Genomic DNA, 27,004 nt, shown 5'->3' on the forward strand with positions numbered 1-27,004 from the left:
TAGACAAGTGTTTGGTATAGAACCATAGCATACCTTTACCAAACGGCCTGGTTGTAGAAAGGGTAAGCAGTATTTTGGTTTATGAATATATTCTTCAATCTCTTTTCCCAGCTTGGCAAGTTGCTGTCTAATTTTGTAATAGATGACCACATTTTCTTCATTGGGAATTACTATTTTATTATACTGCTCTTCTGAGTTCTTTACCTCTATAAATAAAGCATAGGTCAGAAATGCTATCAAAACTACTACATACCTCACATAAATTAAATCCAAGACGACTTTTTTTTATTATGAATCTACAGACCCAAGGCAGTTCCTGAAGTTATGTAAGGACTGTGTCATCCACCTTCTCTCTAGTAAGGGCATTGTCTCTGTCTACAGGCAGTCCTCTGTGCTCACCACTACCTATTGCTCTACCCCCAGCTGCCCTTCATCTACCGGCTTCCTACACACTCCATTATGCTCTCAGTCTGCTCTTAACTATGGTTTCTATGGTAAAATACACACCGCACAACATCTGCCGCCTTATAGTTCCATATTAACTCCATGTTAACATAATCATTTACAACTCATGGATGTGCGACCACGTTTACTCTTCAGCAATTTGTCCATGTGCTATTACAAATATTCATGAAAAGCCTTTGAACATGTTTTAACTCAGCCATGAGTGGAGGTGCTAGGTCATGTGGTTATTCTCATAGGAAACTTTTTAACAATTTTCTACAGCAACATACCGGTTTGTTGTTTACTGATCTAATGAGTGTATAAAATAGTTTTGAATTGTACTTCTTAGCAATGATACTCAACATCCTATTGAGGGCTTTGGTCATTTGTATATGGTTTGTTCTTAGTTAATTTATTTATTCACTTATTTTGAAGAACTGGGAAATGACCCCAGGGCCTTGCACATGCTAGAAAAGCTACAAACATTAAGCCCCACCCCAGCCCACTTGTCCTTTTTTAAACTGAATTGTCTTTAGCTGAGTCCTAAGAGTTCATTATACATTACAGATCTAGATTTTATATTACAGAGTGTAAATATTTACCCTATATCTACCTACTCCTAGTTTCAATGACTTTGTTTTTACTTTTGTTGAAATCTAATTTATTCACACAGGTATTTGTTCCTATTTTCTGTTTCATAGCTAAGACATCAGCGACAAATGTGAAGAGATCTGTGCCTATGCTCATCTATGCGTCTTGGTTTTTCCAGTATGACTTCAGTGGACTCGACTTTTCCTTCCCTTTCTCTTGTCCTTTTGTTGGTTTTTCAAGACAGGGTTCCTCTGTGTAGCCCTGGATGTCCTAGAACACAATCTGTACACAAGACTGGCCTGAACTCAGAGATCTACTTGTCTCTGTCTCCCAAATGCTCCACCACTGCCCAGTTTCCCCTACTTTGAATTAATATTGAACTCCATCTATTTAACCTGTATGCCTCATAATTTTAAGAATTAAAGATAAAACTTCAGTATACACAACCCACAAATCTTTCCTAGAGACTAACTGAAACAATATTTAGATATTCCTAGCTGACAGTGTAACACAGTAACCCAGAAGGATGCTGCAACTTCACTGTCAACCATCTTATTTCCCTAACACTCACACAGACTATTCCTGTGACTGCTGATCCTTTGTATGCCTGGTCGCTTTTTAATGAACCATTTCGCTACTTAGAGAAACTGAACTTAACTCACTAGCTAGAATACTACCTGTCAAAGCACACATAATACAAGTGGATTATCAGAAAAAAACAACTGACAGTTTATAGAAGGGGATACAGATGGTTCAGTGGCTAAGTGCTTGTTATGCAGACATGAAGGGCTCAGTTTAAGTATCAGGTACCCATGGCAGGCACTTCTCTAACTCTATTGTTACAGGATGGATCCCCGGGGTTTGTTGGCCACCCAAGTTAGCTTAAACAGACAAATCTTGTTTATAAAATAAGGTAAGGACAGAAAGATGATTCAGCAGATCAAGATATGTGCTACTAATTCTGATGTACCCAACTTCAATTCCCCATATAATGGGGGTGAAAACTGACTCGTGAATGTTGTTCTGAATCCCAGATATGTGCAGGACATGTGTGACCTATTCACAAGATAAAGTAATGAAAAAAATAAAAGAACAGTGGAGGGCTAAGAAGATGGACAGAACGTGTGCTCTAAAGTACAATGTTGTATAAAAGTGGACACTAAGAAAACAAGATGCAAAAATTGTAATGCAGCAGCTGTGGTTACACAGCTGTCCCTGTGTATTAAAAATTAGATGTTTTGAAACTGCTCAGTTCAAACCCAAATTAGAGCACTGTATTTTCTTAATGATTCACAAGGCTGGTGTGTGTGTGTGTGTGTGTATGTGTGTGTGTGTGTGTGTGTGTGTGTACATACAATGTGTGCATGTGTTTCAAGGTAAGAGGCAGATGTGTCTTCCTCTATCACTCCCCACTTTATTTTTTTAAAGATTCATTTTTTTATTTACTTTATATTTCTTTGAGTACACTGTCTCTGTCCTCAGACACACCAGATCCCATTACAGATGGTTGTGAGCCACCATGTGGTTGCTGGGAATTGAACTCAGGACCTCTGGAAGAGCAGCCAGTGCTGTTAACCACTGAGCCATCTCTTCAGCTCTCTACTTTATCTTTTAAGACATGGATTCTGAGTGAATGGAGTTCACCAATTAGTTAGACTTGATGGGCAGTGAACATTAGGGATCCACCTCTCTCTTATTCCATCAGTACCAGGTTGTGACCATGTAGCCTATGAACATGACACCACACAGGTTTAAAACAAAACCAAAACATGGAGGCAGGATGTGAATTCAAGACTCACATGCATTTTAATGACTTAAAAAAAAAAATCACAAATTACACAATGGTTGAAGCAACTAGAAAAAAACTATTTTGTCAGAAATGTCTATACTTATTTTGAATGTTCCAGTCTATAAATGTTCCAGACTAAAGTTCTACATTCTTTAACTTAATGGCCAAGATTGCTTTAATAAACCAAAAAACAAAAACAAAAACAAAACAAAACAAAACAAAAAAAACAAAAAACAAAAAAAACAAAACAAAACTGATGAAACCACCACCAAGGCAGTCATCACTTTGTTGCTGAGTCTAGTTAAGAAAAGACAATTCATACTTACTTTCTACGACTCCTGGAATGGCTCTATAATGCTGAAACTGGTAGAAAGATTTTTCAAGCATGTACTCGGGATTAATTTCTTCTACTCTTAATAAGTTCAAAACCATGTTATAGGTCAGATGGAAAGCACTATTCAGAGGATCAGCTGACCCCTACAATAAAAAGCATTACAATTTTGCAAATCTTTAAAATAAATTTACACAAGACTTTTAACATGCTTAATAATTTACCTATACTAAAGAATACAGGGATATACAATACAAATTCTTTTCTTTGAAGCAAAGTGATAAAATGGTTAATATCTTTAAAAGCACAGTGTGAATAAAACCCCAGACAGCAGTGCTGCGTGCCTGTAATCCCAGCACTACAGAGGCAGGGGCAGAAAGATCTGAGTTCAAGGTCAGCCTGGTCTACAGAGACAGCCAAGACAATACAGAGAAAAACCCCATCTACAAAAACAAAACAACAAAAGTCAGTAGAGATAATAGTGGCTCAAAGACTACAAAATACGCTTAACTCTCCTTCTAAGTACAAGGTAGGATTGCTTTTTTGGTCTCCAAGTGGGTGGGATCAACTGTGGGAGACAATGGGATGTCACTTTCTGACCAAGTGTTTGATGGCTGGTAGAAAGGGCTATAGTTTTGTCCTGGCACAGTGACTGCCAATGCTCCATCTGGCTCTTCTAAGATGCTAAGCAGGATCTGTCCTAACAACTTACAGAGAGCAGGGAGCAAGCAGGTCAGAGATATAAACCTTAAGTTACTAACGTTAGGTTAGTGACTGCAGCATACAAAGCCTAGCCTGCAGTGACCAAATATACTAATATTTCAGAGTGAGATTTGGATAAAAACAATACACTGGAAATGTATGTCATAAAGCTGCTAATATAAGCTCCCCCATTATAGATCTACCTGTCTCTATATTTTGGTAACTACATTTCATCAAAGTGTGGTGGTCACCAAAAAAGAGACAGATTAAGTGACAAGACACTAAAAATATTTGCCATTAAATACAATAAATCTTGTAGATTTTTTTACTGTAGAAAACTATTAGCTTGCACTAATTTGGCTTTTATCCAAAATATTGCCCCAATATCTCAGCTCACACCTTGTAGCAATGGCTCTTCAGATGAATATTTTTTGTATAAAAATACTTTGCAAATATGAACATGGTTGTAGTCATACAAAAGAATCATCACGTTTTAAATTCCATCCTCGGCAGTGCTTTCTCCATTCTTTGTGAGCTGTTTCTACTTCTAGTTCGTGCCTAACTTTAAAGGTATTGCTGGCCTGGAGAGACGGCTCAGAGGTTAGGAGCACTGACTGCTCTTCCAGAGGTCCTGAGTACCAGCAACCACATGGTGGCTCACAACCATCGGTAATGGGATCAGATGCTCTCTTCTGTTTGTCTGAAGAAGGTGACAGAGTACTCACATACATGAAATTAATTAATTATCTTTCCTCAGAGAGGCTGCCAGGACTTTCACATCGCATGAAGAGTGAGTGAAAGATTAGATCCTGAGAAGACACGGAGACACACAGCTCTAAACAGCACAACGAACTGAGTGAGCACTGCAGACACTCGGGCCAACCGCTGACACTTCAGCATTACACAAATGTGTGCACACGCATTTGTGAGAGTAGAACTTACTCACGTCTTAGATGACGTGTTGCTAAAGATGCAAAAAGAAAAAAAGCTATCTGATGGGGAGACAATGATGATATTTCTTTTTTTTTTTCAACTTTATTTAAAAAAACATGTACAGATTTTTAAAAGCATTTTTGCATAAAACTATATGAATATATTTTTGGCAGTACTTGATTATTTTAAAGGTTTGATAGTGTGCATTGAAATCTTACTAGTTACAATGAGCATAAAGTACATGTAAAACAAAACGTAACATGGAAATAGTCTCTAGATCCATCCATCTGCCTAGGAATTTCATAGTCATTGTTTCTAATAGCTGAGTAGTACTCTATTGTGCAAATGTACCACAATTTCTGTATCTATTCATCTACTGAAGGACATCTGGGTTCTTTCCAGATTCTGGCTATTATAAATAAGGCTGCTATGAACATGGTGGAGCATGTGTAACAATGATATTTCTAAATTCTAATTTTATCTATTTCATTTTAAAATAAGTCCCCAAGCAGGTAAACTTAGAAAACCCGGATTCATGGAAAAGATTCTGCTTTAGGACTAACTTGCCAGGTCACACAGCAAGGAAAGTGACTAAGTTCCAATTTAGGAGTTACTTCTGCTTCATTCCTTCTTTTAAATCAACTACTACAGATAGTTTCCTTAGTGCACTTTACATTCTGTCACGAGTGCTAGCATTCTCGTTAAGTGGTTCAGCAAACTACGGCCTGCTACCGATACCAACCTAATTATTCCTAAATATAATCCAATTATGATTCATGACTGTTTAACAATAAGATATGACAAGTAAATCCCATACATACAGATACTAAAATCAATCACATACTTTAAACCAAATTTTGCATTTTCTCATCATAAAAAAGATAAAAAACAACCAAAGCCAAGAAGTTCTTTAAAGGCCAGCTATGATGGCACACACCTGTTGTAATCAAGTCTCTGACAATGGAGACAAGAGGGCCAGGGAAAGTTCAAAGCCAGCCTAAGAGCTACATAGCATGGTGGAAGGTGACTAGACCTCATTAGAGTCTGCCTAAAACAAAGAAATCAGACAAACAAAAATCCCAGACTATTCAAAACTCGGAGTTAGCAGAATGAGGACTAGCTAGCTGGCTCAGCAGGTAAAATAGTTTGCCACCAAGACCTAATTTCAATCCCTGGAATACACACGGTAGGAAAGAAGTGAGCTGTGACTCACTCCCTCCCACACATAAAACAAATGGTGCTAATAATAAATAATAATAATAATAATAATAATAATAATAATAATAATAATAATAATAAAGGCACAGGGAAAGGCTATTTTGCAATAAAGTTGAAAAACTTAGGGTTCTGACTTAAATGTCTGTAATTAAAGAGGGTGAACTAAAGATAATTAATAAATTGATGTTTTGGACTGTATACCCTTACAAAGACACAGACACTTGTCACCCTAAGTACTGGCATCACATACTCTACTTCCATTCTCTTGATGAGAGCTAAGTTGCCCAACAGAAGGAAAGTACAGAGTACCCGAAATCTGGAAGCAAAGTTTGCCCTTCTGCCCTTTCTGGAGACTATCCAACCATCACCACTGCCTATTAGGTGAAACCAGATACATGATCAGCCTCTAACTCCCTAAAAGCCCAGACAGCTATAGACTACCAACTCATCTTGAAAGGTATACAAGCCAATAAAACTACCCTAAAGTCTTCACAGTAGACAGTATCTTGTATCTGTATGGACGTGGCACCTGTCAATAATAAATCTGATGGCCTATAGCTTAAACAGAAAACAGGAGGTAGGATACTCTTCCAGGAGGCACAAAGTATTCTGGGAGAGTGCATGGTAAAAAATTCACTGGGGAAGATGTGACAAGACAGATGCATGGTCCCTGAGCACAGGTGACCTGCCACATGGCAGAATGTAGGTTAGAACAAATGGGTTATTTTAAGTCATGATCTAGTCTGAGAAGAGCCTAGTTATATGGCTAAGGCATCTGTAAATATATTTTCAGTCCGAGTCTTATCTCTGGGAGCATGGGGCTGGGAGAAGAACCAGACTTAAGTTTTATAAGTCACTGGTGTGTTCCTAGACTCCTTGATAAAAGAACAGCCTCGTACCTTAAGCAGCTGTTTTCCAATTGTTGGACTCATCTTTTCATCGACCATAAGAATCACAATTCCTCTGTCGTCCATCCCCCTCCTTCCTGCACGACCAGACATCTGGATGTACTCACCAGAGGAAATCTGAATAGGACATTTTCAAGATTAGGAGAAAATCTGGTTAAAAAATATATTGATATTTTCTCTTATTGTAGAATTTACAAATAATTTATACATTTCAAGAAATCAGTTAAAACATGAGCTTTTGGGAAACAAAGATGAAAACTTTGTGAGAATTTTATGAAACTTAAAGTTTATTCTCAACTGATTTAACTCTGCATTAAAGCAATAACTGTTATCAGGAAATATCAGCTAAATTCACAGGCATGTAAAATACCTTTTAACTACATATTATGGGGAAAAAAAATCAAAACTTAAGAATGCTAACTACAAAGCCAATTCAACAACTGTAACTTATTTGACCACAATAGCTTCTTAATCTTCAAAAAGTAACATGAAATTGGGCCTTGCTGGAGGAAAGTACAAGCCTTGGTAGGCTTCTCTAGGGGCTAGTAGATCCACCAGTCTAGTGGAGGAATGGTCAGGCTTTTGGTATTACAAAGGCAAAAGAACTGACAAGCCAAAATAATGGCATCCTATACCCTAAATTGTCCACCAGAGGCAGGTGTGAAGTATCTTAAATGTGGTAGCACCAAACTACCTGAACAACCCGCCAGCGTTTCCACACATGTCTGTGTACTTCTACTCCTCTGACGGAGGTGCAGGTGTTTGCTGGGTTTTTTTCTAAACTTCTGACTGAGGAAGAAGACGCACTGTTATAAGATGCAGTACTGACAGCCTAAGGATAAGGAAGATACCAGAAAAAAAAACAACAAAAGGACTATAGATAAGATCAGGAAGCTTTAAAAAGCAGCCCAATAGGGTCGGAGCAGACTCTTAAGGCACTAGTATATTGTAGTACATTTTTAAGAAGTTCTTTTCAAGTGTGTGCTGGGGCTACTAGGATGAGGGTCTCTCTGTGTAGCCCTGTGTGGCCTAGAGCTGATTGATTCAGACTACATTTTCAGATTAGGGAAGATCCACTTACATTTATTTGGAGCTTAAATTCTCAATGATATGAGTCAAAGTCATATGAGATAAAATAAAGATGAGTTATTATTTTAAAATACAAATGATTACTTACCCATCTAAAATCCTTCCCATCATATTTACGGGCATTTGTAAATAAAACCGTTCTAGCTGGCATGTTAATTCCCATAGCAAAAGTCTCTGTGGCAAATAAGGCCTAAATAAATAAATAATTTAGTTATTTAATTAATAGATTTTAATGTAAAAACTTAAATAATTTTCAAGTATAAATAAAAAACTAGCATTAATTTTTAAACTTAATTCTTTAATGAGGTTCTATAAAAATAGGGTGAATTCTGGATTACAGTATTTTATACACATAACACGTAATTTTTTCTTTATATTTGTCAAATTTATAAACTCAGGGAAATTAGTCTTTCTTACATCACAGTTCGAGCAAATGGACGAATGAATAAGGATGAGGCAATGGGGTATCTCTCTAAACACAGCCAATTTTCCTGGTTTTTTCACTGATAATGAACCAGTTCTGAAGATCACTTCACAATTAGGTTCCAGGCCACAAACTCAGTGCCTACTGAATTCTAAAATTCTAACACTTTATCAACAAACACAAGTTAGGCATACAAAGTTTCATGTCTATAAAGTATTAAGTATTCATCAGTAGAAAAGATAAAAAAAAAACTTCATTAACTCAAAAAAAATACTAGTCATTCATTAGAAAATGAACCCTACATATGCCAAGAGTGTAACGTTTTTGTTGGCCAAAAAGTGACATATTTCAATGTATACTAGTGAATATTGCTAGGAGATAATGGGGCAAGATGAACTTCCATCTTTTACTTTATTTACAACTACTTTTCTTGAATTCAACAACCTGCAATAATCACTCATACTCTTGAAAATGGTCAAATCATTAAGCTTAGCAAAATGTATCATCTATAGAAGAGCATTAACAAGGACGTACTCGGATCTTGGTGTAAATACTAATACTTCATTAAAGTACTAAAGTTTTTCCTTTAAATATTCTTTCTAAGGCTGAGGCCTCTTGGTATAAGACACAGGGAAATGATTATGCTCTGAAGTTGTTTCCCATTTCTAGGTATAGGCATCAGTCAGTTTTTTTTTTTTTTTTAATGATCAAAGTAGACTCCCTGAGTTTAGTTAGAATATCCTACAACATTCCCCTTCCTAAGTATAACAAGCAACTCTTCCCTAAAGTAATGCTTCTAGAGGTGGATCTAGGGACCAGTTATCTAGTCAAGTGCATGTGTGCATTCTCCCAAACTATACTACAGTCAGTGCTGCCGCTATTTACTCTCCCACGGTGTCACACTGATGAGGCGTTACACGAAAGGTCTAGATCATTACCTAAAGCACTCCATGCAACCTTCCCAAGGCACTCTATACAAAGACTTTTTAGGAAGAGAAAAAAATCACAAACTAGCAAAACAAGATGGCTTACACCCATAATCATACCATACAACAAGCAAAGCAGGACTGCTGTGAGGGGAAGACCTGGGCTCAGAGTGAGAAACTGACTCAGAAAAAACACAAGACACAAAAGGAAGCAAGAGGACAAAATCCAACAATCTGCCAACAGGGACTGGCTGGTGGCGAGTCAGGGTCAAAGACAATGAGACCCTGGGTTCACACTCCAGCACTGCTAAATCAAACACACAACAAACTGGCCTATATACAAGGCTCACTAGAACTTTCACGTTGCTCAGACAATACAATTTTGAGACATTAAAAAAAAAAAAGACAATACCTTTATCAATCCTTCAGAAAAGAGAATTTCTATAGTCTCCTTCAAAATAGGAAGTAAACCACCATGGTGAATACCAATCCCCCGTTTCAAAAGTGGAAGTACATGTTCAACCTGTAATTTTGGAATAATGTTCATGTTATAAGAAAAGAGTTTAAAATGTTAAACCTGAAAAAATGTAACTAAAAAAGAAAATATTTGTTTTTAAATTTTTCTTAAAAACCTCTCCAGAATCCAAAAAATCCAACCTATAATTTTTTGAACAACTTTATTTTAAAAAACAAAGATAAATGTACACATTTTAAGCATTTTTGCATAAAAGTATACGAATACATTTTTGTCAGTGCTTGGTTTCTTTTTAAAGGTTTGATGGTGTGCATTAAGATCTTACCAGTTACAATGAGCATAAAGTACATATAAAACGGGATGTAACCTGGAATTAGTCAAAGTTTTCTTGGTGTGTCAAACCTATATTTTTATGTACTAAATTGAAACACAATGTGGCCTAGATTTAACATGGTAACCATATTTAAATAACTATATTTTGTGTGTCTAAGTTTTAACCCTAACTTTATCTCCTACATAAAAGTCTGAGCTGAGACAGGAGACTGTCTCTAGACTAGTGTGGAGGGTTACACTGAAGGTCCCAGGTACCCCAGAGGCCTTGCAAGGCAGGAGCACTGAGAGGGCAGCAAGCCGTATCTCCTAAGTAAATCTCTTCATAAACTCAAAAGACACTAGCAGTTAAACTCTAACCACAGAACATTAAACTGTAAAATGTTCTTCCTTTAAAATCAAAACAACTCAAGAGTACTTCCTCATTAGCGCTGCCAAATCCCACACTGTAATGGCTTAGGAAAAATGCATGAAGCCAGTGTGGAGCAGCATTCAATACCACTTACCTGGAAGGGGAAATATTTTAAACTTTTCTAACATAAGACACCTTTATAAAATGCCAAGAACCATGCTGCTGTAGTCTAGGGTGAGCTCAATCCTCTCTACACCAAGCAGTCCTCTGTAGAACATAGCATGACCTCCACATTTCCCCTTGTCTCAATCTAGTCTTCATGCATGACCTTAGTCAGAAGTACTATACTCTGGACGCACAGGAAAACCATATGGAGAGGTTGTATAAGACTCTTCCAACTAAGAGGAAAATTAGACTGATAAAGTCAAAATCCCTGGGAGTGGCCCCCAAGTACTAGCATATTTTCTATGCCCAACAACAGAGATGTTTATTTTCTAAGGAATAGATTAATTTACATTAGGTACACTCTCTTGTTCAGTATTCTTATAAACTAAAAACTTTAATGACTTAAAGTCAACACTAAGATTTTTGTTATACAGGATATAAACAGTAGTTTCTACACTGTGCTACATGTGCTCTTAAAACTTCCTGCAACAGCAAATCTTACTTGCACCTTTTCAGTGATTTGAAACATATATGAAGGTGTTGTTTTTGCACATAGGCCAACATATGTTGCCACAATACAATAAAATGAGTATGAGTTAACATCTGCTACCTTACTTACAGGCAGTAACCCACCTGAGGGAGCTTTTTATCTTCATCAGACAAGCAGTCAATCGCATTATTAAAAACCTCTTCAACCATCTTCTTTTCTTCATCTATGAGAAAAAATTCAATGGCACATAAATGTTAAAAGAATCAGTTCTCATTAAAAAGAATAAGTCTATAAAAAGCTGTGCCCTCTATGCCCCAACCCATCAGCTGAACTGTCAGGCCACGGGGGCCAAGGGAGCAGAGACCACAGGAGGGGGCTGCGTTGAACAGCCGCAAGAGTCTGTGTGGAGAGCGACAACACTGGGGCCAGTGCAGGGACGCAGACCAACTTTACTTGTGCTTATGTAACTCAAGGAGTACATAATTCGGGGGACTGGGGTATCCAGGATGGGCCAAGGTCACTGGCTAATGGTTTGGCCAATGGACTGAACTGCCTCATTAAATTGAGAAGCCTTGAGAAATCTCAGATGATAGTGTAATGGGAGAAAGGAAGTTGAAGCCACAGTCTAACTAAGGTTACATGATACTGTGCTTCTGTGTGTGTGTGTGTGTGTGTGTGTGTGTGTGTGTGTACGAGTGTGTGTTGGGAGGGTTAAATTCCCTAGACAAGATCAGAGAAGGGGAAGGAAGCCCTGCCATTGAAGGGAGTCCATATGTGCTGAGCTCAGAAGGCTATCCAATCAATCGTAGACTTTGACCTTAATTAGCAGAGTTTCCCCCATAAAAGTCAAAGCAAAGAATCAGCATCTTTTAAGCAACCCCACATAATATAATTTATTGTCCTTGAAACACATCATGCAGTCATAATCTATGAAAAAGTGAATACAATCAGTAACAGTATTAAGAGGTTGAGGCATGAATTTCAGGCCAGCTAGGCTGTAGTAACAGTAATTACACCAAAGTGACTGAGGGCAGCAGCACTGTAACATCTTCAGGTTCTTACTGACCTGCTCCTGCTCTGAGGTAAGGGAGTCTTAGTGTGACAAGCACTGCACTTAACTGCAGAATGACAACTGCAAGACCCATATTGTTGGGAACTTTCTTTACTGTGCCAACCAAACCCACAGATTCTCAGAATATATTTGATATATTAATATATAACCCTGAGTCCTTAAGAAGACTAATAATTGGTAATTATAATATTAAAAGTTATGAGCAAAGCAATTTACCTGTCATCTCATTTTTACCCATGGAAAAGTCTTTAGGGTAAGTTTTTTGTTTTGTTTTGAGACAATGTCTCCTATGTTGCCCAAGCTGGCCTCACATCCAGTCCTGCTTCAGCTTCTCAAGTGCTAGGATTACAGGCCTACATCTACACACCTACACACAACTAAAATTAATTTTATATTACTCAATTGGATTACACAGACAATAGGCAAAAATGAGTATCTACTGAGCTGGTAGTTAGCTGTATAACTTTAAGTGAGAAACATTTAGAGTGAACATACTCTTGCTGGATATTTTATTTGTGAAATTCAGCATACTTGAGGCAAAGGGTGGGTCTAGCTTACTGCAAGAGTAAACAACAGTACTTTCCATAAATTATTCTAACCAAGAGACCTACCATTAATGAATGAGAGACAGATGCAGAATAACTGAGTTTATAATATCAAGTACAAAAAAAATGACTGTAATGGTTCTCAGTAGTGTTCTCTATGGGAGAGGGCCCGGGACTCAGCTGCAATGGTACAGTGCTTTCCCACCATCACTAGGCCCAAGGAGAGACAGAGAGCAGAGAAACTGAGAGAACCTTATAAGGATTTTCAAAGCAAACTGCATATGCTACAAATTTATAGCAGATACATTATCAAAAGTTTATTTTAAACTAATGTAGATACATTAAAGCCACGTGGAAATTATTTATACCTGTGTTGAAATCTAATTTAGTCATTTGAAGAGCGTATGCTTCACAGTCCTTCTTACTAAAACTGAAGATAATTACAGGCTGAAAATTTCTTTCCATAATCATCTTCACAATCTTGAACACATTTGATGGACCTAAAAAGGGTAAATAAACCACATTGCAAATGAATTCAAAATGGAGACTAGTTCTAAGTATAACTGTAACATAAAATTTAAAAGAATCCTACAATAAAAAGCAAGATAGAGATCTTCAAAGCATCATTGGCTCTGACACTCAGAGGAGAAGCATTATGACAGAGAGTAAAACTAGATTACACTAGCATCAAGAACTCTGCTTTTAACAGACATGAGCAGTAAGTGAAAAAAGCCAACCCCAGTTTACTACAAAATGGGGAAAAAAACCTCAAGTTATCTATTTAATATAAGTCTACCTGGAATGTAAGAACTTTTAAAACTCTACAAAGACAATCCAATTTACAGTAAGTCAATGGGGGTGCTGAAGAAATGGCTCAGCAGTGAAGAGCCCTTGTTAATAAAGGGGACCAGAGATGGAATTCAAGCATTAATGACAAGTGGCTCCCAAACAAACTGCAGCTCCAAAGGACCCAATGCCCTTTTCTGGCCTCCAAAGGCACCAATACATACAGAAAAGACACACACGTAAGGTAAATTTTAAAACAAACTTAAAAAAAAAACTTTAAGTAGACAAAGGATTATAATGATGCCAAAAGTATACAATAAGGAAGACACAGATGAGGACATTGCTTCAATCACATGGACACAAAAATGGAACTCAAAAAACTCCTCAGAGGAACAACATGAAAAATGGAAAATGGTGTAGCTGCTTTGGAAAATAATTTGGCAGTAATCAAAAGGTTAAATTTCCCAAGTGACTTACCAATTCTCCTAGGTACATACTCAGAAAAATAGAAAACACATATTTCTACAAAAACTTGTACTACAAGCAAAATGCTTACAGCACTATTATTCATAATCCTCAAAAAAAATGGAAACAACTCCTTATCTACTCAAACACTGCATATTCTCATGACACAGTATTATTTGATTGCATACATTCACAGAGTGAAATACTGACTCATAATATAATTGTACGAATCTCACATTATTTAAAGCAGTCAGCTACAAAAGACCACATGGTTCTGTTTTTATGAGATATCCAGAAAAGTCAAATCCATGGAGGCAGAACAAGGGACTAACTTAAAAAGACAGAGCTAAGTCTGTGGCATAAGGAGAAAATGGGTGAGGAATGACTGCTGATGACACTGTCTTAGAATCCAGTAGTAGGAATGGTTGCAGTCCTATGACCCTACTAGAAATTATATGGAAATTTAAAGCTAACTCTGGCAATGGTTGTGTAATTATGTGAATACATCCGAACCCACTAATTACCCGCTTTATGTAAACTACATACATTACATTTAAATTAGTACCATGTAAGAAAAGCATATTGCCCTTTATTCATGCAAATTTGTCATATATCTACATCTTTACAAAGCTTCCTCAAAACACATCAATAAAAGACAAACAAGTAATTCAGATATTCAAACACATAAACTGTCTAAAAGCTCAGTTCAGAATTACCTTTTGTTCCTCCTTTCCGTCCCTTCTGGTCTCCTTTGGCCAAATCACCTGCATCCCGAAGTACTTGCATTGCAGTGTTAAAATTATCTTCTCTGAAGTCACCCTAGAATCATTTTTTTTAATGTAACTTTGCAAATAGTTAATCAAGCCTAGAGAAATGATTCAGTGGTTACAAGTGTGTATGCTCTTACAGAGGGCCAAAGTTCAGTTCCAGGAACACACATGGTGACTCAAAAATACTTAGCCATAATTAAAACATTTCTTAAACATAAAGTTTCTCCAAAAAACAAAACATTTTTTTTAATGTATGTGAGTACACTGTCACTGTCCTCAGACACACCATTAGAGGACATCAGACTCTATTACAGATGGTTGTGAGCCACCATGTGGTTGCTGGGAATTGAACTCAGGACCTCTGGAAAAGCAGTCAGTGCTCTTTACCACTGAGCCATCTCTCCAGCCCCAGAGAACAAACTTTAATGCAACAAGAATTTTAACAAAGGCCACTTAAGTGACCTGTGATAACAAAGTCTGTTAAAGGAGAACTGAAACTGGGAACCAAACATAAATTATTTGGCATATCAGAGCCCTTTTTCTCCAGGCATTTCAAGTACTGCAAATGGAAGAAAGTAAATTTATGTGTAACATAAGAGTATCAAATATAATTTGTTTTTAAATCGTCTTCACACTAAGTTGACCTCAAACTGCTGGGAATAGGTCACCCACCTGAGCTTCCCAAAAGTTAAGACTGCAGGCAAGCACTATCACAGCACCATCAAATGCAATTTTTGAAATAAAATAATTATTCTTAAAGAGTAAAAGTATTTGAGACCAGAGAGAGAGAGAGAATGTGTGTGTGTGTGTGTGTGTGTGTGTGTGTGCATGTGGAGTGGTGGTGGTGAATATTTTTCTCCAGTTCAGAATTAAGTAAAAGCAGCATATAAAAGATGACATTACAAAGACATGTGACTTATTCTCTTACATTTTCATCAACCACGAGGTGAAGGCCATCTCCCCCTGCTGGAAATATGTAGTGTTGCAATGGAGTAGGTCGATAATCAGTATAAATTACATGGCAGGGCTATAAAAGGAAAGTTAGAAAGAATTGTATTTCAAGGCAAACTGTATATTTGATCTACCCAACAAAAGTAAAATTTGAAAAAATAAAATTGGCTTAAATATTCAACAAAAATTTAACATTTTCAACCAAGTTTAAAAGCTAGGCAAGTGAAAAATGGGGGAAAATAGGTCTATTAATTCATACCACAATCTGTTTCTTAATTTACCAGTTGCCTAATCAAGGCCAAACATATGATCTGGACTTTGATTACCCAGTAACTCATCCTAGAGTACTATAATTACAAGACACTGCCTCTCACTACAGAGGGCTAGCTAATGCGGTGATATAAGGCACTCCTGATATATAAAAACAAAACAATGTCATATGTACAGGGGTATTTTAAAACAGCAGAAATCAGCTCCATCAGAAGATTCACTGAGCTTTTATCTTACAGAAGCAACAGAGAAGAAGAAAGAAACTGGACATTACATACATAAATTAAGTTCATGAGGATAAAAGTATAATAAAGCAAGTGCAGAAAAATAAAGCCAATATCCGGTTCAACATCATGAATATATTTGTGGCATGCACAGTCTCACACTGACATCCAAGTTATACTAGAAATGCAAAGGAGTAAATACAAAGTGTGAATGTATTTTCCTAAGAGCTAGCAAATCAAATGCTCAAGAGATGAGTAGGCTTTTCTGGTTTTCCTTAGAACAAACTCTCCATTGTGTACTTGAAGCTCACTGTCAGAGTAAATGTATATTATTTTCAAACTTAGTAGGTCACCAGAATTAACCTGGCAACTTTTAGAAAATTAGATCCAAAGCCCAACTCGCAGAGGCTTAGCTACACTGGATTGGAGCTGGATGTGAGAAATGCACGTTTCTATCTGGTCTACTCAGTTTGATAAGCTGCTTGATTTAAGAAGTAGATTCACATTAGACTGCCTTCTTTATCCTTAAGAGCATAAGGAAAATGTGTAAGAAGATGGCTAGCCCCGTCAGCAACACTTAAATAAAGAAGACATAAAAAGTGTATTAAAGTACCTGTTTATGTAGGTGACAAATCCATTCAGCAAACTGTCGAGCATTTGGAATAGTAGCCGAAAGAAAGACATAGTGAACATTATCTGGAAGCAAAATAATAGTTTCTTCCCATACTACACCTCGCTCTAAGAAACAAAAATATAGTTTAGAATTTAGTGTTAGCTAAGTGATAGTATCTAAAATCCTTTTCTCATAAACGTACTAGTTGCATATGCAGACTACTTTACACAAGCCTATTTTCTGCCCACAGACCCACACGGAGACCTGCTTCTGCTCATGACCCTACGGAGCAGACACAACAGGAAGCCTCCACAGGCAGAGCAACAAACAGGAACCCCAGTACCAAGGGGCTGAGAGTATGTGCACTTCCCTTGGAGAAGCAGAGGTTAATGATGCCCAGGACCTGAGGGCAACACGCCCACCAGTTATGCTATTACTATTCCACACAGAATGACTTCTGGAAGTGAAAGATGGAGCTGAAGAGTAGATGCAAAACGGGTCTAGCTCTCTTAAAATGTCCTATCCTATCTCTAATGAAGAAACATTAACTCTGCCTCTAAACTACTAAGATTCATTACTTGTTTTATAATATATACTTTAAAAAGTATTTTAATAGCTTAGCATTATTAATGACTTGAAAATACTTAGTTGTGGTTTTTTTAGTTTCAAAGTTTTGAATATATAGTTTCAAAAAATGTCTTCGTTCCATGTTATATTTTTCTCTTGGCATCTGAATATTTTAATAAATAATCAACATTTTCTCAGAATTTTCACAATATGTCTAACTGCTTTTAATAACATTTAAGTTTGCTTATCACAAGACCTGAGTAAGATTATTTGCAGTACTCAGTGTTTTGTGCATGTGCCATGGCAATTGTTTGAAGTTAGAAGAGAAATTTAAGAGTCAGCTGTCTAATCCTAGTATTTGGATCCTGAGAATGAACTCAGATTGACAGTGTTAGTGGTAAGAGCCTTAACCCATTAGCTGGCCCAGGACTCGGTTTTTAAAGCAAATAGAAAAGCTCAGAAGTATCTGTAGGAATCTGGCAAAGGTTCAAGTGTTGATGTTTTATTACATTATTTTTATCACAAATACACAAGTTAGCAATTCCCAACCTAACAGTAGCAAAATTATAGTTATGAAGTATCAATGAAATGCTATATGTTTGGGGTTTACCACAACACGAGGAACTCTATTAAAAGGTTTCAGCAGAGCTGATAACCACTTATACAGACTAATTGAGTTCTTTAAATAAAAGCTCAATCTTACTTTAGGTGTGTACATATTAAACATTAGCTTTTAGATGTTAAATTTCCTGATATATCCAAAATGCAACCACATTTATTTTTTACTTATAGTAGGGTAACAGCCAGAAGAAAAGATATTATTAGTTAAGGCAGTTGTTTTATTTTCTTAGTTATTTAATAATTACTTTCTTTTTACAAATATACATTTATGGGTTTATAAAACTAACTTACAAATGACTAATGTTACCTTTGTAAACCAGAAGGTCTACAAATTCTTTCACATTAAATAACTACTGAAAGCCAGGCAATGGTGGTTCATGGCTCTAATCCTAGCACTCAGGAAGCAGACCCAGGTGATTTCTATGAGTTTAAGGCAAGCCTGGTCTACAGAGGGAGTTTCAGGACAGCCAAGAATACACAGAGAAACCAAATCTCAAAAGACCAAAGAAAAAGCAGTAGTAATAACAACATAATAACTGATGGTGATAATTACTGAACTCCTTGCTATGTGGCCTACACTACCACTGATCTCATTTCCTCCTATCTATCTCTGCCTCCTCATCTTCCTGTCTCAGTCTCCCAAGTGCTGGTTTTACAGGCATGCACCACACCAAGCTTAGTAAAAAAGCAAGCTACTTTTTAATTTTATTTGCTTTACTTGAATGTGTAAAGTTTTACCCAACGAATATTATTACTTAAGGAACAAAACTTTAATTAAGTTATACTAGGAATAGTTTATCAGGTTGTCCACAATTTGAATATGTAATGGTTTACTAGAATTCTAGGCACATAAAAACTGAAAAAAAAATCCAAAAATTCTTACTCAAAATTATTAAGAGTACCTGTAACAAATATGCATGATAATTATCTCAACACTATGAAATATACCTGAATCTCTCATGTAATGAATTTCATCAAATATGACCCAGGCAACTTCTCGCATGACTTCAGAGCCTCTGTACAGCATACTTCTCAAAATCTAGACAAGGGAGACAGATTAGCAGGGCTTTAACATAGCATCCAATAATTAGTCAAATACTATTTTTAACAAGGACTTTTTGATATCTTATACCTAATCTTTGACTCCTCATTACATATAATCTGATATCTACGAAGATACATTATCATTCCTACTCTTGGTTTTTGAAATAGGAAGACTTTCTGTGCAACATCTTTCCAAAGTTAAGACTTTGGAACAGGAGAGGTACTTATCTTTTACCAAGACACCTGATCTTTACAGTGTCTATGTTTCTGCCTCATAATGGATACACACTAATAATCATTGTCTTCACTTTTAAGATTAAAAGGGAATCAAGTGAATGTTTCTAGAATGAAAAAAAAAAAAAAACTTACATGGAACTCCAAAAAAAGTGAGCTATCCCTTTTGCCTACTCTCCAAAATAGAGGCAAACCTATACTATTGTAAAAAAAAATGAAAAGATACTATGTATAAAAGTCCAATTAAGGGCACTGTTGAGATAGCTTAGTGGGATCTAAGTTCAAGCACCCAAATCAAATCTCAAGTGAAGGGAGAGAACTAACTCCACACAGTTCTCTTCTAGCATGTTTATCTCCTCCACACCATGCAGTGGAATGCATATACATGCAAACTATTTTTTTTAAGTATCAAGGTGAGTAAAGATAATCATGCCAAAACTATGTTAAATGCAAAACTTAACAGTATTAGAAACAGCTAAGTATAATAATAAATATATTTTAAGCTATTGTAATAATCTTACTATAATAAATTACCAGGCACTAAGGGAAAAAAAAAGTGGTCACATGAATCAAAGAGTCACTACTTGTATGAAACTATGTATTCAAATCCTTGAAACTATATATAGAAAAAAATCAACTAAGTATTTTTAAGTCATAGTAGAAATAATAAACTATTAAAATGCCTTTTAAGGTATATTAGCAAGTAATAAATATTATTAGCTTAGAAGAGATATATTTAATGTTGCTAGGGCACTTTATACTGATTATGTACTTTTCGAACAATTCTATTTACAAACAATTATTACATTTTATCTGAAAAAATAAAACAGGCTATAAAGTATCCAATGCCTGACTGGATCTACACTGATTAAACTAAAAAGGTAAAGTTTAGATGAGGCACAAAATAAATTACCTCTGTAGTCATAACCAGACAAGATGCTGTGGGATTAATAGTAACATCTCCAGTCATCAGACCAACATCTTGAAATTCTTCATACATTTCACGGTATTTCTGATTACTTAGAGCTTTAATTGGGCTGGTAAATATTACACGCTGTTTTTCCCTTAAAGCCAATGCAATAGCATACCTAAAAATATAAAAACAGCAAGTATGACTTTTAAGTTTTCTGCACATTCATTTGTAATCTATTTCATCTATTTACTATAAACTATTACACTATAATCATGATTTGCTGAATGAATCATTTAGACCATTAAATGAACAAGGACATTTTAACTCAGTCACTTCAAACTAAAACTACAATAGGTTGTCAGTGGCTACCCGAGTTTGTGCTAGGAAAGCCTTTGATTCTACTGATAGGCACCAACAGTCCCTCACTCTGTCCACCCATTTATATGCACAGACTACACGTAAACTACATTTAAGAAAACCATAAATGGGGTGCATTTTCTTCCACAGCTTCATAAATGAGTTAATCCAATATGTACTCTTTTCCTCCATGTACTATTTAACAAATCATTTCTTTGCTTGAAATTATGATAGGTTCTGTTTATCGAAAAGTTCTTTTCTAAGTATTAATGGGATTCAATACAGTGGTACTGTTTTTTTTTTAAAAAAAACAAAAACAACTCAGTTTAGTATTTAAATACAGACCATAAAATAAGATTTAAGAGAAACACTGAAGCAAAGGCTTTTTTAAAGATACAGTTCCTACCTGAAGTATTATTATCACATCAGAATTTTAAAAATGTTATAAAAATTAAGAATTGACCAAGCATAATCAAATAGTAACAGTGAGAGATATATGGAAAAGTGAATATAGAGATGTTACATGATCTGAAATACTGACTTTTTAAACAGCAAAAAGGAATAGGAAACAGGAAAATATGATCAGTACTTGGGAAAACAGACATAAGGAAATGAATGAGAAGGCCCAAAGGTTGAAATCAGCTATCCACAGAGCAGCTAACACAGCATCCCTCAAAATAGAGAAAACTACGTTCTAAGAATGAAAAAGAAATAGGACAACAGTTCCACACACAGGCAATCTCAATAGGAAAGTGGGAACTATAGACATATAAGCAGCTGAAACCCTGTAGAGATGCAGGGTGAGGAATGTAGCTCAGCTCAAGAGTGAAGCACTTGCCCAGCATGCACAAAGCCCTGGGTTTGATCCCAGTACTACTAGAAATCAAAATTATGCAGAATACAGAGCAGAAAAATAACTAAATGGATTGGAAAGATGGCTCAATGGTTAAGGCCACTGGTTGTTCTGACAGAGAACCTGGGCTCAACTCTTAGCACCCACATGGTGGCTCAGAGTGGCCTAATTTCAGGGATCTGATGCCCTCAAAATTTAACACTGAAAGGATATTTTTTTATGTTAATGCAGTTTCTTATCAGGAGACATGTACTGAAATAAGTATTTCAAGGGGTTCTACATATAGAAATAGTATCAGTATAGAAATCTGGATCGGCATCAGCCCATCATAATGTCTTATTAAGACGTGTCAGTTAAAAACAGCAAGGCGTTTCACTAATAGCAAAAATACTCTTGGGCTGGAAAGAATGGCTCAGCCGTTAAGAGCATTGGCTGTTCTTCCAGAAAATGCAAGTTCAATTCCAGCATTCACATGGCAGCTCACAACTGTAACTCCAGTTCCAGGGAATCTAAAAGACAGACATTCATGCAGGCAAAACACAAATGCACATAAAACAAACAAATAACACAAAAGCTATTTAAAAAGTCTACTACATAAGCTTTAAATGCTTGTTAGAAAAAGAAAGGTCTCAAAACAATTACTTTATCTTTCTTCTTAAGAAACTAGAACAAAAGTCAGAGTGTAAGCCAATGAAATGAAAACCACAAAGAAAATCTAAGACCAAAAACTGGATTTTGTCAGATCAATATAATAATAGACTCCACCCCCTCCAGCTAGATTAAGGAGAAGAAAGAAAAATCAAAATCAGCCTGATACAAAACCAGAAAAAGACATTAATAATAAACAAAACTTAGAAATGAAGATGATTATTTGTTAACAAAATTTTAATCCATCAACCCAACAAAACAGTTATACATCATAGCCAAATGAAATTTATCTTAAAATGATTCACTGAATACCCACCCAGAATATTTCATCACACTACAGGAAAAGGCAAAATCTGTATCCAAATAAAACAAAACAAACCCCACATCATTTCAATGTATTTCAATCATTTCATGTAAAAAAGATTGGAGTCTGTAAATTCATGCAAACACAAAAAATGAGAAAGAGACTAACTGTAAACTAAGAGCAGGAGTCCTTCCTGACAGAAAGATGTTCATGGGGGGCTGGAGAGATGGCTCAGCTGGATAGGAGCACTGACTGGTCTTCAGAGGTCCTGAGTTCAAATCCCAGCAACCACATGGTGGCTCACAACCATCTATAATGGAATCTGATGCCCTCTTCTGGTGTGTCTTAAGAGAGCAACAGTGTACTCACATATATGAAATATAAATAAATAAATCTTTAAAAAAAAGACGTTTATGAAAAATATATAAGTATCATGCTTAATAATAAAAGATATATATTTCCAAAAAATGGGAACAAAGGAAGAATGGCTCTTGATTACATCTATTAAAACACTGTACCAGAAATCCTCAATATTTTAGTGAAGTTGCCTTCATTAAAAAGAAACTAAAGGTTATCTAAAATAAACAAGTACAAGTAAAATCATCTTTATTTGCAGAATACAGAAAACAATGGAAATGTTCAAAATTTAAAATAACTAAGTGATTTGACTATTTCATTTGAAAAGACCATTACTTACTCAGCACAGACAGTCTTTCCTGCTGATGTATGAGCAGATACTAACACAGACTGATTATTATCAACACACTGAATGGCTTCTCTTTGAAAAGCATCAAGAATGAATGGATACTCCTAAAAAAAGCAAATTGACAGACGCATGAGAATGCCAAACTACCTCCAGCACACTTAAAAGAATGAGCCCACAGGAGTCTAGGACTCCTTTATGGTTCCACTACCACTTAGTAGGGAAGAGGGTGACAAAACATCAGAAAGTGCAGCCTTAACTGACTGTTTAACTTTGTCCTTATACCCTATTAGTGGTTACACTTAAATTAGTAATAAAAATAATCATTATTATATTTTGTGGTACTGTACAAAACATTTTCCACATATCATAAATCCTCCTAGATGAAACTGAGGTTCTGAAAAGTGAAATTCCTAGCATTACTCAGCAAAGGCAGAGAAATACTTCCTTAGACTAAGAATCCATCCTTACTTCTCCAGGCTTCCTTTCATAGAGAAAGTTTTTTAAAGAAATATGCCTCAATCTTTTAACCTTTAAAGACTTCTTTCAAATCTAATAAACTGTTTGAAGCAAGAGGTGTACACATGTAACCCTGGTATGCAGGGTCTTTGAGGTCCCTTTGGACAACTGAGAAGATACATCAGACAAAACAAGCTAGGCTCTAGCTTCCTTAGAAGCTGCTGAACAGTTAAACCATCAGCAAAACATACACATGTGCAATTTTTTTCTATAGAAAAGCTGACAAGTTAGAATCTTTGAGAACGGTGCTAAGCAGTTTTAGAACCTCATTACATCATCATAGTTTGTCACTCGGCTCTCACTGTTACATAGATTTCGTCACAGTACACAAACAAGGACATTTTAAAAGTACATGAAATGTTTTCTTTTTCAGGATCGCACAAAATTTCCCAAAGAGTGTAATGCAAACCTTTGCTGCCTTCCCAACTCGAGGTTTAAGTGGTATATAATCTTCATCTGCAGGAAGGGCAACCTGGCATTCAAGAAGAAAGATATGACCATTAAAATTCCAGATTCCAAACCAATGATGGCTTAGAGAATAAAAATGATCAACATGTTAGTCTTACATGCTAGAAAGTCAGCTGACTACGAGAACATGGGAAAAAGTTACAACATTCAAAAACACTCTTAGCACTGCCGAATGACAACGTAGTTGAAAACATGCACTATTATTTTCCTGTAGAAACTGTTCATTAAAATCTAAGATAGATCTAAACCTATCACAGCTATCACTATCTTTCCCACACCTAATGTACATACAATAATAGTGCTCAAAAAAAAGAGAGAACATCAACAAAACAAAAAAATATATCTATCAAGTAAAATGATAGTCCCTATTACCCGATTCCCAAGTACTAATATCAGAATGCTTGCTGCTAACTGTGTGAGAATCTAACAACTTAGCATATAAATAATCCACAAGGTCACTTTAATGAACACACAGAAATCAAGCAAAACTTCAATTTCTAAAGGCGACTGATAGTCACCTAACCCTTTGGAAAGTCCCAGGTAGAGTTCAAATGCATGTCATGATCTGCCCATGCTCTCTGGCCAATAGATTTAAAGGTCAATATGCTTAGCCAGTAAGTTTGAACTGTAACCTGTACCCCTAAAAAGTATAAAAACTGCTTGTGATAGCCATTTGGGGTCACCTTCTAGTTACTTGCATTGAGGGACTAATTGAGGGTCAACTCCAATGCTCTGAAAATAAACGTCTTATTTATTTTTTGCAATGATGTTGTGTCTCAGTGTCTTATTTGGGGGCGTCTCGAAGTACCACTGACCGAGGGTTGGGGTCTTACATATACTTCCCACAGAAAAACTTGACGCCAGGCCTTCAGTGCTAAACATCCTGCTGATCATCACATGAGCGGTACAAAGAACACCAGCACGTGCAATGCTAACTACTGTAGGCTGTATGTACTCACCTCATGTGTACAGCCTTCAACTGTTTCAACTGACTGAACCTTGACTCTGGGCATCAAGTCTGCCAAGCTAAAAAGTGATTAAAATGACATGAATTATTTTCAGTCATTAGATCATAAGACTCTTATCTGCACTACTAAACAAAATGACACTGCCCAACTATAATACTGTAAATCCAAACTATTTTAGCTATTATATTCAGAGAAGTCATGAGATTTAAATGAGCTGAAAACTCAAAATGTAACAGACTATTACATAGATTATTCAACAAACATCAGCTTAACTCCACTATTTTGGATAAAGTATAGTCACTACCTCAAAACACAAAGCTGATTTAAGGTATAAACTACAAGAATTTAGATACTGCTATAATTTATAGAGCCATTCATCAGATCCTATACTATGCTGAACTAGGCTCGCACCACTATAAATAAACTAGGTGTATTTCTATACTACACTCATTAGTTTATATTACACTATACACATTGTGATATTTAAGACAATAAACATATTTTAGTAAAAATTCCAAAGTTCCTATTTAAATTCCAATTATTTTACAACCTATTGCACTACTGTGGCCCATTTCAAGTTTTTCAGTTACACCTGCATCACCAAGTATGACAGATAGATACTTAGTAGCTATAATAGCCTACACCATGAAGGAAAGTATGAAAACTGTAAACAGCATTTCGGCAGTGGCAACCAGGTCAACCACAAATATTGGTATCAGGAATAAAGTTCCAGCTTTAAAACTTTGAGAAATATAAATATCATAAATCTTTATTCAGAGACATCCCTGAGTCTCCCTTATCAAAACCAGTTTTTAGTATCACAACCATGGTAACTTGTAGCAGTGAAAACCTAATCTCTTTTAATATTCACACTTGCTAATTACTATCTCATCACGAGACATCTATATGTAAAGACACAATCTTTTTTTTCTCCTAAGAAAACAAATCTTCAAATATTTCCCCAAAATTGGATTTTAAAAGATCAAAAGATAAATCACTTATGTCTTCTAATTATCCATATTTAAATACCCATTCTATGTTTTCATGCTTATAAGATTATAAAATAACACAATTTTCAAAATGTCACAAATCTATCAAATTAAGAGTAACTAGCTCTATGGATATAGAAATACTACCTTAAATCTTCATTAATTGAGTCTTCTATCCTGGGCTTCTTGCCAAAAATAGGTTCATCTGTGCCTTCAACATCTAGATCTCTCTTGTTTTTTCCACCACTGGCTGATTCTGATTGTAACTTGGTATCCAGTCGTTTCCTGAATAAAGTCAACAGTTTAGAAAAAAAACTCCATAGTATCAGTTCCAATTTTAAAATAACCCCATATTATTTAATATATCATTAATAATATTTAATATGTTATAAATATTATTAATAATATATTAATACATACTTTGCAAAGTCATCTTTTAAATAAATGACCTTCATAAATCAAAGCTGGCCAACTCTCAGAATATTCTAACTTCATAACTAATAAAGCTGAATGAATATTATTCTTTATGTATTTTGTATTTTCCTTGGACGTGCTGCTTTAAGATTTTAAAGTAGAAATTACAGGGGAATAATTGTTAGGCTTGTTTCTTAAAATGGTTGAGATTTACATGAAGACTGCAAACCTTTACAACTTTCTCTAACAATATGATACTACTAAGTCAAAGAAAAAGCGATTGTATAATCAGATTTGAAGCCAGGAATGGTGGAATGCAAAAATCACAGAAGGCTAAAGCAGAAGGAAGTAAACTCGGAGCAGTCTAGGCTGCACAGTGAGAATCTGTTTGGAAAAAAGACAAAATGAAAGAGCAAAAATCCCAAAGCAGTGACTCTACACGCGCTTTATAGCTTAACTATCTGTATTTCTACAGTGAAAAAAATCAACTCCATGTAAAATTTCAATTTAGCTGCAAAGGTCAAAAATAAGCAAAATGG

General features: G+C 35.9%; 1 protein-coding gene across 1 annotated transcript in view; it reads right to left on the bottom strand.

Annotated features, from left to right (window-relative positions):
* The window catches only part of MTREX (Mtr4 exosome RNA helicase), a gene marked incomplete at its 5' end in the record, with an annotated part of 60,868 nt that overhangs the window by 29,447 nt on the left and 4,417 nt on the right, over positions 1-27,004 (bottom strand). The window contains 16 exons of the mRNA XM_080933715.1: positions 34-206; positions 3,151-3,301; positions 6,908-7,033; positions 8,094-8,195; positions 9,768-9,878; positions 11,311-11,390; positions 13,153-13,284; positions 14,752-14,854; positions 15,734-15,832; positions 16,864-16,988; positions 19,000-19,090; positions 20,243-20,417; positions 23,102-23,214; positions 24,036-24,098; positions 25,054-25,120; positions 26,199-26,336. Coding sequence (XP_080789841.1) covers positions 34-206; positions 3,151-3,301; positions 6,908-7,033; positions 8,094-8,195; positions 9,768-9,878; positions 11,311-11,390; positions 13,153-13,284; positions 14,752-14,854; positions 15,734-15,832; positions 16,864-16,988; positions 19,000-19,090; positions 20,243-20,417; positions 23,102-23,214; positions 24,036-24,098; positions 25,054-25,120; positions 26,199-26,336 — 1,849 coding nt within the window. The remainder of the gene's footprint in view (positions 1-33; positions 207-3,150; positions 3,302-6,907; positions 7,034-8,093; positions 8,196-9,767; positions 9,879-11,310; positions 11,391-13,152; positions 13,285-14,751; positions 14,855-15,733; positions 15,833-16,863; positions 16,989-18,999; positions 19,091-20,242; positions 20,418-23,101; positions 23,215-24,035; positions 24,099-25,053; positions 25,121-26,198; positions 26,337-27,004) is intronic.

The sequence above is a fragment of the Micromys minutus genome, assembly GCF_963924665.1.
Source record: "Micromys minutus genome assembly, chromosome: 20".
NCBI lineage: Eukaryota > Metazoa > Chordata > Mammalia > Rodentia > Muridae > Micromys > Micromys minutus.